Genomic DNA, 14809 nt, shown 5'->3' on the forward strand with positions numbered 1-14809 from the left:
CGAGGAAAAAAAATAAAGCAAGGATAGAAACTGTTGGTAGGGAGTTGAAATTAATCAGGAAACATGAGACAACAATGCTGCTAAGAGCTGCATTCCTGTGATGTGTTTGTCAGAGAAACACTAGAAACAGAGATAGAAGCAATAGTGAAAGCACAACACTACAATCCTAGGTATCAGCTATGGGTCTACATAAAAATCCATTAAAAATTCCCTGAAGGGTTACCACATTCACAGAAAGCATAAAATCCAAATCTTGAGTTTTGAGGGGCAGGATATGGGTTCTCTGGATAGCGCTGACTCAGGTAAACAAAGGGAGCATGACATGGGAGGAAGAGACTCATCCAATTTTGGGAAGGGAAGGCTGTAGATTTTTTTTTTTTTTTTAAGTCATTGATTCATTAATTAAAAAAAAAAAAAAAAAGGAAGAAAAAGAGATTGAGGCCAGGTGCAGTGGCTCACACCTGTAATCCTAGCACTTTGGAAGGCCAAGGGAGACAGGAGGCTTGGAAAACCAGGAGTTCAAAACCAGGAGCTCAAAACCAGCATGGCCAACATGGTGAAACCCCATCTCTACTAAAAATACAAAAATTAGCTGGGAGTGGTGGCACACACCTGTAGTCCCAGCTACTTGGGAGGCTGAGACAGGAGAATCACTTGAACCTGGGAGGCAAAGGTTTCAGTGAGCCAAGATCACGCCACTGCACTCCAGCCTGGGTGATAAAGCAAGATTCTGTCCCCCAGTTTCCCCCCAAAAAGATGGAAAACCAGGCTTTTCCAGTACATGTGGAAATTAGGCAGGCTGAGACCCCAGCAGCCAGGCAGGCAATCCCAAACAGATCACAGGGCACCATCCACAAATAAAATCAGTTTTCCTTGCCTCTGGGGTCAGGCAGGAACATCTTGTCTTGACATCCTTGCAAATAAAAAAATTGCTGTCCTCCCTTTTATTGCATTTGAAATTCCTTTTAACACAGTAAGAAATTTTTCTAAGCAACTTAAAGAGAAATGGTTTCATATACAAATGCCTAGAGTTAATGTTTGAGAACATAATAATTAATAATTATTATTATTAACCAGAGGTGCCAGATATTTTGATGGAGATGGGATCAGGGGAAGGGCTGGGAGAGTATTAAAGCAAGAGGGAATCTGCAGAGGAACCTGAAACATAGAAACCCACTCTGCAAACCTCAGGGTTGACTACGCTATACCTTGTTTCCTGTTACGAGCCAGGACACAGCAGAGCTGCATCCCCAAGTCTATCTGTATCACAGCCGAATAAGACAGGAAGCCTGCAGAGACCGATGAAAGCATGGGGTGTTTAGTTGTCTATGCAATCTTTCTTCTGCTTTGCCTTTGCAACTCACCAGGTTCTGGATGCATCTAGGCTGGCAATTCCTGATTCCCAGAGGAGATAAAAAGTCTGTTTGGGAGTTGACTCTTATCCAGCACTCTCTTCCTTTGAACACCTGTTCAGGTATCTAGGTCTAGCCCTCCCCGGGCAACGCCATGCTCTCCCTGGCTAGCCAATAAATCCAGATTATCTTCTTAGCCCTTCCCTATTTCTGCTCTGATTACAACCTTCTGCTCTCTGCCCAGTTCTCCCAGGCAGGTAAAATCTGCTAAGGGACCAATTCCTCTGAGTGACTGAGCCCCAGGAGTGCACTGGTCTCCACTCCAAAAGAGACCCCCTTTCTTACCGCCACTAGCCATTGAAACTGACCCCTGTGCAACGTGCTGCCTTCACAGCAGAGCCATGGGCACTGTTGAATCCAATCCCTTATTGCCTCTACTTCTAAAATCAAATCATGTGGCTTCAGACTACATGATAGGCAACATCAACAGCACTGTCATAAAAGAGCAGTCTGCTCATGCAGGGTGCAGGCTTACTAACACCTAGCAACATTGACTGAGTCTGTTAGCAAGTCCGTGCTGCCCTCCTCAGAAAGCACCACCAGGAGCCAGCTCGCTGAAGAAGAGTTTTCTTCCTAAGACTATTTGAGCTGCAAGAGAGAAGTAGGCAAAAAGGCAACAGAAAAGCAGCAGGCTTTCAAAAAGGGAGAAAGAACTGGCTGTTTTGGTCACTTTTTCCTTCTGGCCCAATATGCCTGGGAAAGCGAGTCAGAAAACCATTCTCTAAAGCACATTCGAACGACTCAATCTTCATTGCAATCTCAGGTGAAAAAAGGACCTCCCCCTACTCTCCAGTAAATAGGGAATGGGCTCATCTCAAATAAACTCCAAATTAATTTTCCCTCACAAACCATATTTAAATTAGGAAATCTGTGAGATGCTCTTGTCCTTCACTTTTTTCAAAGGCAGACTAGCTCGTAAGAACAGAAGACAGGAGAAGGTCTTAGTAAATCACAATGGACAACAACTCTGCTGAAAGCCTAGCAACGTCTTCCTTATTTCCCCCCAAATGTTCACTGTTACAGAATATAATCAATCACAGAAGCCAACTGTATCGACAAGATTGCTATTTTGACCATTATAGGCTGCTTTGTATTATTCTGATGGGACTCTTGGGGAAAGGTTTTAAGAATATTTGGGGCAAAGCACATCCCAATTTGCCTGACCATATCTCCGGTGAAGCATGTATGGCAAAATGCTGAAGAAACAGAATGTGGTCAATCTGCAAAATGTTTATTTAGAGAAATATATATATATAAGTCACTATGGTAGTTAATGTCCATTACAGAACATCTCTTTTTGGTCCTCAATTTGGAAAAAAAAAATCACACCGATAATACCTACTAGTTACTATTGTGAATATTGGTTCAGAATCTTTGGAAAGGACTCCTTTGTTACCACAAAGGTGAAAAATGGCTAATTAGCAAAATATGCCATCTCTCATGTTTCTATAAATCATGATGATTGGAGCCCATAGGTTTAGTTTAGGTGAAGACACAGCAACAAGGCTATTTAAACCACTTAGAGATTTATTATTTATTTATTTACTTATTTACTTTTGAGATGGAGTCTCACTCTGTCATCCAGGCTGGAGTGCAATGGCATGATCTCAGTTCACTGCAGACTCCGCCTCCCAGGTTCAAGCGATTCTCCTGCCTCAGCCTCCCAGGTAGTTGGGATTACAGGCGTGCGCCACCATGCCCAGCTGATTTTTGTATTTTTAGTAGAGATGGGGATTCATCATGTTGGCCAGGCTGGTCTTGAACTCCTGCCCTTGGGTGAGCTGCCTGCCTTGGCCTCCCAAAGTGCTAGGATTACAAGCATAAGCCACCATACCCATCCCGAAACCACTTACAGATTTATTTCAACATAACATCCTCCTTGCACGTGAGAGAAGAGGAAAGAGATAATGAATATAATATTTATCTATTAAAATACTGTGCTTTTATTTTAAGTACTTTTTCTTTACCCTGCAAATTAACTGACAGCATCTCAGAAAGAATCGTGGAGCTACTGGAAATGAATTATGAGTCAGCTAAAGCAATAGCTGCCCCCCGCATCTGCTCCCCGCACTCCACAAGCCCTCCCTCCCACCTTGCATATGCTTTTAGCATTGTACTCAATTAAAATGGAAACGTGTTCTCAGTAATTGAGTTATAAAGGGTGAAGAACTCTGTCAAACAACACAGGAGGAATAACAGCCTTCTCTGATAAAGAATTTCTCAGAGCTGTAACCCACAGACCACCTGAATGACTCACCTGAAGGAGCTTATGCTTATTTATTTGATTATTTTTTATTGTATATGCTTACAGGGTACAATGTGATGTTTTGATGTACGTATATATTGAAGAATGGTTGAGTCAAGCTAAGTAACATCTGTTACCTCACTTACCATTTTTTTGTGGGAGAGCATCTGAAATCTACTCTCTTAACAATCTTCAAGTATGCGGTACATTTTTAACTAGTCACCATGCTGTACAACTGATCTCTAGAACTTATTCTTCCTGTGTAACTGAACCTTTTATCCTTTGACCAAACAGCTTCCCACTTCCCTTCCTCCCCACCAGCCCTTAGTAACTACCAGTCTACCTTCTACTTCTATGAGTTTGACTTTTTAGATTCCGTATATAAGTGAGATCATGCAGTATCTGCCTTTCTGTGCCTGGCTTATTTCAGGTAACATAATGTCCTTCAGGTTCATCCATATTGTTGCAAATGGTGGGATTTCTTTTTTCTTTTCTTTTCTTTTCTTTTCTTTTTTTTTGAGACGGAGTCTCGCTCTGTCACACAGGCTGGAGTGCAGTGGTGCAATCTTGGCTTAGTGCAACCTCTGCCTCCCAGGTTCAAATGATTCTCCTGCCTCAGCCTCCTGAGTAGCTGGAATTACAGACACATGACACCATGCCCAGCTAATTTTTGCATTCTTAGTAGAGACAGGATTTCACCATGCTGGCCAGGCTGGTCTTGAACTCCTGACCTCAGGTGATCCGCCTGCCTCGGCCTCCCAAAGTGCTAGGATTACCGGCGTGAGCCACTGTGCCTGGCCAAATAAGGAGGTTTCTGAAGATGCTTATTTAAAAGACAGTCTCTTCCCAGAAACACTGACTCAGAAAGAGCTAGGAATGTGCATTCTCTTATTATTATTTTATTTTGTTTTGTTTTGTTGAGATAGGGTCTCACTTTATCACCCTGGCTGGAGTGCAGTGGTGTGATCACAGCTCACTCTAGCCTCAACCGCCTGACCTCAAGAGATTTTTCTGCCTCAGCCTCTTAAGTAACTGGGACTACAGGCATGCAAAGCCATGCCCAGCTAATTTTAAAAATTTTTTATAGAGATGGGGTCTCTGTGTTGCCCTGCCTAGTCTCAAATTACTGGTCTCAAGCAATCCTTCTGCTTCGGCTTCCCAAGGTCCTGGGATTCCAGTGTGAGAGCGGACGAGCGTCTCATCAAGACACTGGCAGACACGGGCCACTGACTTCATATAAATGGCCACCTATCTGTACATAGCTGCTCCCCTACTCACCTGGTGGACTCCCATGTCCTGCTGCAGCTGTGGCTATTGCAAAAGCAGAAGCCGGTGAAACAGAGCAGTGGGCATTGTCCGCCGTCTGTCCTGGTTATTTGAAAAGAAAGGAAATGGAATGGTGAGGCAAATGGATAATATTCTACAATGAAAATCATCATTTTTATTCCTGCACCGGATGAAGGACTGGGCCAAATGCCCTGTATTATCCCTGTTAATGGGCAAATAACAAGATTGCACATCAGGAATTCCACTCTGGGGTTATAACCAAGAGAAACAAAAGCATACATCTACACACAAACGTGTACGTGAATATTCATAGCAGCATTGCTCATAGTAGCCAAAAAGTAGAAACAAATGTCCACCAATTGATGAACAAATAAATACAAGGGAATATTATGCAGCCACAAAAAGAAATGAAGTTCCAATACATGTTAGAATATGGATAAACTTGGAAGACATGCCAAGTTAAAGAAGAAGCCAATCACAAAAGGTCACATATTATATGATTCCCTTTATGTTAAATGTCCAGTAGAGGCGAATCCATAGAGGGAGAAAGTAAGATTAGTGGTTGCCTAGGGCTGCTGGGGTTGGAGGGGGAATGGAGAGTGACTGCTAATGAGTATAGAATGGCTGATATGTATAGGGTTTCTTTTTGGGTGATGAAAATGTTCTAGAATTAAGTAGTGGTTATGGCTGCCTGACCTTGTGAATATATATTAAATTTAAAAAGACTGAACGATATACTTTAAAAAGGTAAATTTTATGGTATATGAACTATATCTTAATAAAAAAAGTTCTTAAAAAAGATACCACATCATGTTACTGAGAGAATTTCCTTCTGTTAGAATTTCCTTCTCAGAACACCCTTAACAGTACAGATGGTTTAAATGTGGCCCTTTTAAAATCAAAAGGATGTATTGAGCAACCTTGCAGTCCCTTTCACTCCTCGGACTGTACACACAGCGTTTGGCAGTGCTGGTGCCAAGCTCGCTGCTTCTCCTCGCTCAGGCTTTTAGTGAAAACAGTCCACTGTGATTTTGACCTGAAGGGCTTTTATTAGTTTGGCCCTAATGTTTCACAATCATGCCTAAAATAAATACACACATGAGAGGGGAAGCAAAGAGCTGCTTAATGTGCCCAAGCACAAACGCGTAAAACAGCTCTACCTTCTCTTCCCCCAATAGCCTTATTGCATTTTGGAACAAGGTGGCAAGTAGACAGATGCACAGGCAAAATTTCAGCTAGATAGAAATATGTGATGCTGTCCTCATTTGGGTCCTCCATATTATCACATGTTTCAGCCTCCTTCCTATGTTTCTGTGTCTCTATGATTTAGTCATATCAGGGAGGAAATAAAGGATTTGGCTTAGTTAATGCACAAACAAGATGAGGATTTCCAAGTAATCCTTATGTGAATTAAAAATTTTATATGCGAATATAAACATATGAAAAGAGAATATAAAGTAGACTTCTAATAATTGTAACACCTTGAACAGCATTTAACTCTTGCCTTGGTAGAGCCTTACTTCCATAGGTTTTGGTCCCAAACTCTTCCAGGTTACAATGAAGTCAAAGGGGTCTGTCCTATATGGCAATGGTCAAGGACGTTGCCAAGACCTGGACTGACCAAAGCTCTAAGAAGAATAGAGAGATCTGGCTAATTCCATAGTAGTACCACGACAAGCCAGGAAAGCCTACTTTGTCACCTTCATTTACCAGAAACACCCAAATGGCAGGGTAACCCATAACTGACCTAGAGCCTGAAAGCCCCAAGTGCTAATATCCATGAAGGCAGATCTCTAACAACAGCCGGACTCAGACCCTCCTAGTTGCTCTCAGAGCTCATGGCAATGACAACAGCTTCTACCAAGTTGCCAAGGCCACCGATAACCATTTGGAGCCATGTACTTTATCTTTTGCTAAAATGCCCTATTCGAAGCATGCCTGTGAGAGTCAAAAATGCCTCCACAGGCTGGGCGCAGTGGCTCGTGCCTGTAATCTCAACACTTTGAGAGGCCGAGGAGGGTGAATCACCTGAGGTCAGGAATTTGAGACCAGCCTTGCCAACAAAGTGAAAACCCATCTCTATTAAAATTACAAAAACTGCTGGGCGTGGTGGCACACGGCTATAATCCTAGCTACTCAGGAGCCTGAGGCAGGAGAATCACTTGAACCCGGGAAGCAGAGGTTTCAGTGAGCCGGGATTGCGCCACTGCACTCCAGCCTGGGCGACAGAGTGAGACTCTGTCTCGGAAAAAAAAAAAAAAAAAAAAAAAAAAAAAAGCCTTTTCATTTGGGTTACTTGGGGTGAATCTGGTTTCATAATTGTGTAATTTTCTGTTCTGACTTGAAATAATTGGCTTAAGAAGAGAAAAGCAAACATTTGAAAACAACTGTTATTTGGATATATTTATTTGAGCAGCGGGGAAAATGGGAGATAATTAAAATATTTCTATCTTTTGTCCTGATTATTTTTTTCTCCAATTAGAGGACATTTATTGTGCTCTCAAACAAATTATGGAGTAATGCTTTACAATTTTCTTAACTATATATCAAAATACATACGCCAGTTTCTGCCACTAGCAAGAACGATGACTGGGGTCCCCTGTGCCTGGACCTTATTTTAGATGAAATAATATTATTAACAAGGTCTCCCCAAATTGTGACGCCCAGATGAGTTCACTCACATAGACTACATTGGGACTCATGGTAATATATCAGAAACTGGAAACATTTTGGTAAACCCAGCACTGAGATTCTTCAGCTAGCTAACATCTAAAGAAGAGTCTTTTGATTCACGTTACTCCTCACAAAATGCAATGCAATGATGGAACTAAACAAATATTGGTTAGACTAATGACATCTTCTCTAATCATTTATTTTTCCACCACTTGGTCCTATAGTAACGTTACGGTCATCCCTTGTTACCTGTGGGGTATTGGTTCTAGGATCTCCCTCAGATACCAAAATCCATGGATGCTTAAGTCCCTGATATAAAATCGTGTCGTATTTGAATATAATCTATGCATCTCTTCCTATATATTTTAAATCACCTGTAGATTATTTATAATAACTAACACAATGGATATGCTATGTAAATAGCTGTCATACTATAATGTTTAGGGAATAATGACAAGCAAAAAAAGTATGTACATGGTCAGTACAGAAGCTTTATTCTTCTGCCAAATATTTTTGATGGGTGGTTGGTTGAATTCGCAGATACGAAACCCACAGATGTGGATCCTACGGATACAAAGGGCTGATTATATTTGCTCCCAATTAATTTTCAATAAGTGAGACTAAAAAAATTATTTTGGCAGTGAAACAATCAGGCAAAGGAAAGGTTCAGAAACTAGAAATCATTTTTCACGTTTCTATGTCTGAGTCCCTCTTGAGCTCTTACCTCCAGGCTGGCGATAGCGGCGGTGCCGGGGAGTTGAGGGGGATCTGCAAGGTGAAAGTTCTGTGGTGTCCGCTGCAGGGGAGCTTTCCACTCCTGCTCGGTCCGCTGGTGCAGACTCTAGGACTGCTGCTTGAAAACATCATGAATTTTAACAATTAGGCCATGAATTCAAGAGCTTCTTGTCAGTATCATGCATGGAAACAAAAGTTCATTACAGATAATAAGCATTTCATTAAAGGGCTTTAATATGAAATCAAGTCAAGTGCTGATGACACTAAATCTAAATAAGGATCTTCTCTAACCCTGTCTTGACCCTGTTGGGCCTGGCTGACCCTGGCCAGCCCCTTCTGTTGAATGCAGCAGCAGATGGTAAAACAAACAGGGGTATGTGGTGGATCCCCTGCCCTTCCAAATGTTTTTGCTTTCTCGGAGTGGGGAAAGATGACTTTTTCAGGTGAAAAATCAGATTGGGATTACAAACCAGAACTTCACAAGTTCTTTGCCTGTGTTGTCCCCTAAACCAAAGAAAGTTTGAATCTCTATCAATGTGGCCCTCTCACCAGGGATCTCCGGGGGCTCCCAGGGATCTAAAGCTATGTTGTTCAAAATGACAGCACTACCCAAACGTGGCTATGTAAATTTATATTAACTAAAGTTAAATGATCATTTTGGCTTCCCACTTGCACTAGCCATATTTTGAGTGCTCAGTAGCCACATGTGGCTAGTGGCTATGGTATCGAACAGCCCAGATATAGAGTATTTATATCCTCCCAGAAAATTCTACTGGGTATCTCTGAGCTAGAGCTACAGATCAGCAGGAGGCAAGTGAAAACTTTTTAAATGAACCATTGGGAGGGTTTAAGGTCATTTGAGCTTCTTTGCTGCAGCTAACATCCCAAGAATAACACAGACATCATTTTAGGGTCACTGTTAGGCCATTACTAATGATGTTTCTACACCTCTTCCACTGATTTATTAAGCAGGTAAGACTACAACTTTGTGTATGTGCTTTCAGAGAAAAATATCACAAAAATGTAATAAATTTCCAACGATTCTTCCATTCTCCTTGGGTTTTTCATTAATTCCCACTGATAAAAGCTTAGTGTCACCTCCACTAATTGTACATTAATCCTGTCAGCAGAACTACTTTGCTTTGCCATTCCATTCAAGATTTCACTCAACAAACTTTCAAAAACTCCTAATGACTTCATATAAAGCCATTTTTATACTTGCATGTGACTTATCCGCTTAGAAATATGGCCACAATTTTGCTTTTTTAAACACAAAGGGGCCAGGAAAAGGAAGTGGTTAGAATCTTTCTCTGAATGACATAATTACAGTAAAGCTGGCAACGATGCAAGATGCAGACAAAAAAAAATCAGTGCTTAGCTGTTGGTTTTATTATTTTCTAAATAACTCCCCCAAAATTCAGTAATGGAAGGCATCTGCTCTGTAAGAATGAGCAGAATATCAAATACACGTCCTTGATCTGATTCAACCATTCAGTCATCTCAGGAAAATGAGAAAATCATTAGACAGCAATTACATTGAACCCAAGAAATTTCCCAGTGAGAAAGCTGGACAGAACCTGACTGTGCTGACGACTTGATGGGTGCAGCACACCAACATGGCACAAGTATACATATGTAACAAACCTGCACGTTATGCACATGTACCCTAGAACTTAAAGTATAATAATAATAATAATAATAATAATAATAATAATAATAATAAATAATTTAAAAAAAAAAAGAAAAAAAGAACAGGAAAGCAGAGTAGAATCCTGTAAGCTAACAGGCACCTACAGAGAGAAGAAACCATGCCAGCATTGGGGGCTGAGGGGAAAATTCCTTCTGGCATATTCACTTTTGATCAGGCTCCTTGCAAACAGCTTTGCCTGCAGGACGAGTGGGCAGATGTGGCTCAAAACAAATGCTAAAATCGGGAGCACTTTCAGCCCACAGGCAGGCAATTTTCAAACTAAGAACACAGAAACAGACACTAGTTGCTGTGGGCTGTGCAGCAACACTTAGGTGGCTAAGTTGCACAGCCATGGTCTAAGTGAACACTGAGGGGGTAAAGGGGTCTGAATACAGTGAGCGACCCTTTGGCTCGCCTTTCTTGCCCGCTGTTGGTTTGCTTTTTGTTGAGAACCCATCACTGGGTGGAATCTGGATATCTGAGTCTGGCTGATATTTGTGTTTTGTAGAAGTACCTGGGGTTGAAGAAGATAGAGACTACCTGGTAATAAGAAGGGAGGGTACTAGTGAATGCTGGATGAGCCTGGAGCAGATGTAGGGACTGAGTCAGAGGGAAATTAAATTGAACGAATTTTTCCCTAAGTTCATTGCCTCACTCATTTTAAAGGATATTTCCTATTTCGCTTCTTTCTCCTCACATTGTTTGACGTTCTCCTGCCAGGAAATATGGCAAGGCTGGCATTATCATTGCAATGACAATAAAAATGGACAAAGGTCACAAGCGCTTTTCAAAAAACATGCCCTGAAATGAATAGCTGAATGGCAGTGACGGAGACCTATGGCATCAGTAGGGACCTAATTGGCAAAACTGATATTATACAATTCGATGGTGTGGGGTTATATTCTTAAGTGAAAAGCAGAAAATGTGTAAGTTCTTGGCACAGGATTCGTATTTAAGTTTGCCAACTGTTTTAAGTGTTAACATCATGTGAGGCACATGCAAACATCTTTCAAATTAAAGATGGGTCAATGTCTCTTTTTTCTTTGTCAACTCAAATTTTTAAGACTAGACAGCAGAGTTACCACAGCAGCACTCTTGGCTCTTACAGACATCATACAGACATCATACATACACACACACACACACACACACACAGAACTTTTAGACTCATGCTGAAGTAGTGTTCATCAAGGACTTTCCTAAAATTATTAATGACCAGTAGTGCCCATACACCAATCCAAAAACAAACAAACACACAAAACCCCACAACTGAGTCTGTAATTTCTTTGTTTCATTTATTCAGAAAAATGCCAAAAAGCTACCGCAACCCGAGACTTAATTCTAAACTTTCTACCCAGAGTGTCTCCTTTGTAAGGATCCACAAGATAAATTGTTCTCAGTCTCAAGAACCAGCAAGAATGTACCTGCACAACCAATCTATTCCTAGCCTTCAATATGGATCACATTAATTGATTATATTCCTGTCTTTACTCTGTCAGCAGAGGAGCTTGGAACCACAGTCAGGGGACTCTAGGAATTGCAGAAGACCACACAGTATTCATTTTTTCAGTAATCATACACTTGGCCACACACAACTTATTCCTTTTCCCCCATTGCCTGATTTCCTTACCTATTTTATTTTTGTCTTTTTTTTTTTTTTTTTTTTTTTGGATTTTTGAGACAGGGTCTTACTCTGTGACCCAGGCTGGAATACAGTGGCATGATCAGAGCTCACTGCAGCCTTGACCTCTTAGGCTCAAGTGATCCTACTGCTTCAGCCTCCTGAGTAACTGGGACCACAGGTGCACACAGCCACACCTGGCTATTTTTTTTAAATTTTTATTTTTAGTAGAGACAAGGTCTCACTATGTTGCCCAGGCTGGTCTCGAATTCCTAGGCTCAAGCGATCCTTCCACCTTGGCCTCCCAAAATCTGGGATTACAGGTGTGAACCACCATGTCCAGCTACCTATTTCATTTTTAAGGGTAGTTGTACCCTGTGTCTCTCTGAATGACCACCTTAAATATTTTTAAGTATAAGATGGGAAATAAATGCATTAAAAAGAAATTAGAGGACAGCTATAGAAAGGGGAAAGAAATCAAGATGCAAAGAAGTGGCTTAATGGAAGGATTAAGGGAGGGGTCAGGGTAAAATGAGAGCTAAGGGGGATGCATTAGGCAGTGAATGTGACTAAGAAGCCCGGGGAACAGAGGAGCTGACGGCTCTGGAGTAAAGGTTGGCTCTACGGGCTTCACCGAGTGCCATGGGCCCCTCCTAGATACAATCTTGGACTTTCTCCATTACCCAGAGTGGAAAGAGCTCAGTATTTAACTATGACCTGGAACTCTAAAATGATATTTCTAACCTATGAACCATATGGATAAATTAACTGATAAAAATACCACACTAAATCACTTGTTTTGGGGAAATCCAGTGAGAAGCACAGGCATGAAGCCTTCAGCTTAATTCTCTAATATGAGAAAGAGCCTAATATTTCTGCCATACTGTTACTCACAGGTCCTCTCCATCTGCTGGCCCCAGGCCATGAATGATCAGTGCTGCCACATGACAAAGCTCTCCAGCAGCCACTGGCTGTGTCCACGTGATCCCACTCTGTCCAATATCTGTACTGACAGGTCTTCGAAGTCGCTGTCAGTGTCCTTCCCTAAGAGCTTGATCCAGCTCTTCCTCATTTATCTTGGTCTCCCCATGCTATGATTTGATATGTCCCCTAAAGCTCATATGTTGGAAACTCAAAACTCCAATGCAACAGTGTTGAGAGGTGAGACCTCTAAGAGGTGGTTACATCAAGAGTACCCTGCACTCATGAATGAATGAATGCCTTTATCTTGGGAATAGAATGAGTTTGGCCTACTTCACTCTTTCCTACCCATGTGATGCTTTCCACTATATTATAATGCAGCAAGAAGGCCCTCACCAGATGCCAGCCTCTAGAACTGTGAGAGATACATTTCTGTTCATTATAAATTACCTAGTCTCAGGTAGCACAAAACAAAGACAGAAAATTAGTACTGAGAAGTGAGGTTGCTGCTATAACGAATACCTGAAAATGTGGAAGTGGCTTTGGAACTGGGTAATGGACAGATGCCGGAAGAGTCTGAAGGAATGGGCTAGAGAAAGCCTGTATTGCCATGAATGGTGTTAAGGACAATGCCATTAATAGTCAGCACTCAGAAGAAGAGAAGAGCTTTCAAGAGTTTGAATCTGCTAAGAGATTACTTAGGTGGTCATGAATATCGAATGTTAGTAGAAATATGAATAGTAAAGGCAATTCTGGTGAGGTATCACATGGAAACGGGAAACAAGGTGTTGAAAACTGGCATAAAAGCCATCTTTGTTACAAAGTAGCAAATAACTTGAGTGAACTGTGTTGATGCCCAAGGGCTTTATGGAAGGCAGAACTTCAGAGTGATGAACTAGGATACCTGGTGGAAGAAATTTATAAGCAAAATATTAAGAAGCTGCATGGCTACTTTTAAATATATACAAGAGGAAAGAAATGGTTTAAAGGCAGAATTTATAATTAAAAGGGAAACAGAGCAGAAAGACTTGGAAAATTTGCAGCTCAGCCATGTAAAGAGTGAAAAGGCATTTTGGGGAGTATAAACCAAGGCTGTGGCCAAGTGACCGTTTGCTAAAAAGATTAGTACTAAAGAGAGTATGGCTAAAAGAGAGCCAGGTGCTATTCATTAAGACAATGGGCGAAAGACTCCAAAGGCACTTCAGAGATCTTTCAGACAAGCTAGGACCTTGAGGGCTAGGTTTGCAGACAGGAGTCTAAGGGACCATAGCATTTGCTGCCCAGGGCTGCTCCCCGCATTCCTGTGCAGTGCTCCTTGGCCACACTAGCTGTGGCCCAGCCAAACCCAGGTGCAGCGTGGGCCACCGCACCAGAGGGTGCACATGGAAAACACTGGTGGCATCCATGTGGTGCTAATTCTGCAGGTGCACAGAATGCACAAGCTGTGAAGGCATAGCTTCCCTCACCTAGATTTCAAAGGATGCTGCAGACAGCCTAGGGTCCCAGGCAGAGACCTATTGCAGGGATGGACACACTGAAGCGAGTCCTCACTGGAGACTCTCATGGCCTAGTGAAGCCATGAGAGTGAGGCCATTGCAGAAATCCTAGAACTGCCAGCATGCAACACCAGCCTGAGAGAGCTGCAGACAAGAGGCTCTAATCTATGAGAGCTGAAATGTGGGCTGAGCCCAGAAAAGCCATGGGATTGGGCCTGCCTGAGGCTTTGGGCACTTAACCCCACTCCAGTGTACCCACGAGGCAGTACGCTGAGTGAAAGATTATTCTGGAGTCCTAAGATTTAATGTCTGCCCTGTTGGGTTTTGGACTTACTTGAGGCATGTTATTCCTTTCTTCTTGCCTATTTTTCCCTTTCACTATGGTAATGTCTATCTTATCCCTGTCCCACCACCATATTACAGCTGGAAGGGAATTTGCCTCAGGATGAATCATGTCTTGAGTCTCACCCATATCTGATTCACATAAGTCTCTGGACTTTGGACTTATCAGTTGATGCCAGAACAAGTTAAAACTTTGGGGGCTATTGGGATGGAATGAATGTATTTTGCATGTGAGGAAGACATAAATTTTGGGGAAAAGGGGCTGAACGTTATAGTTTGAATGTTTCCCCCAAAGTTCCTATGTTGAAAACTTAATTCCCAGTGAAACAGTGTTGAGAGGTAGGACCTCTAAGAGGTGATTATGTCATGAGGCCTGTACACACATAA

General features: G+C 41.9%; 1 protein-coding gene across 4 annotated transcripts in view; it reads right to left on the reverse strand.

Annotated features, from left to right (window-relative positions):
* RASGRF2 (Ras protein specific guanine nucleotide releasing factor 2) overlaps nt 1-14809 on the reverse strand; it is a 275484-nt gene that overhangs the window by 98210 nt on the left and 162465 nt on the right. For all 4 annotated transcript variants that reach the window (XM_030926934.1, XM_030926935.1, XM_030926936.1 and 1 more), the window contains exons 16-17: nt 8342-8467; nt 4936-5025 (exon numbers count right to left, since the gene is read on the reverse strand). In XM_030926934.1, coding sequence (XP_030782794.1) covers nt 4936-5025; nt 8342-8467 — 216 coding nt within the window. The remainder of the gene's footprint in view (nt 1-4935; nt 5026-8341; nt 8468-14809) is intronic.

Source organism: Rhinopithecus roxellana, chromosome 3 (assembly GCF_007565055.1).
Source record: "Rhinopithecus roxellana isolate Shanxi Qingling chromosome 3, ASM756505v1, whole genome shotgun sequence".
Lineage (NCBI taxonomy): Eukaryota > Metazoa > Chordata > Mammalia > Primates > Cercopithecidae > Rhinopithecus > Rhinopithecus roxellana.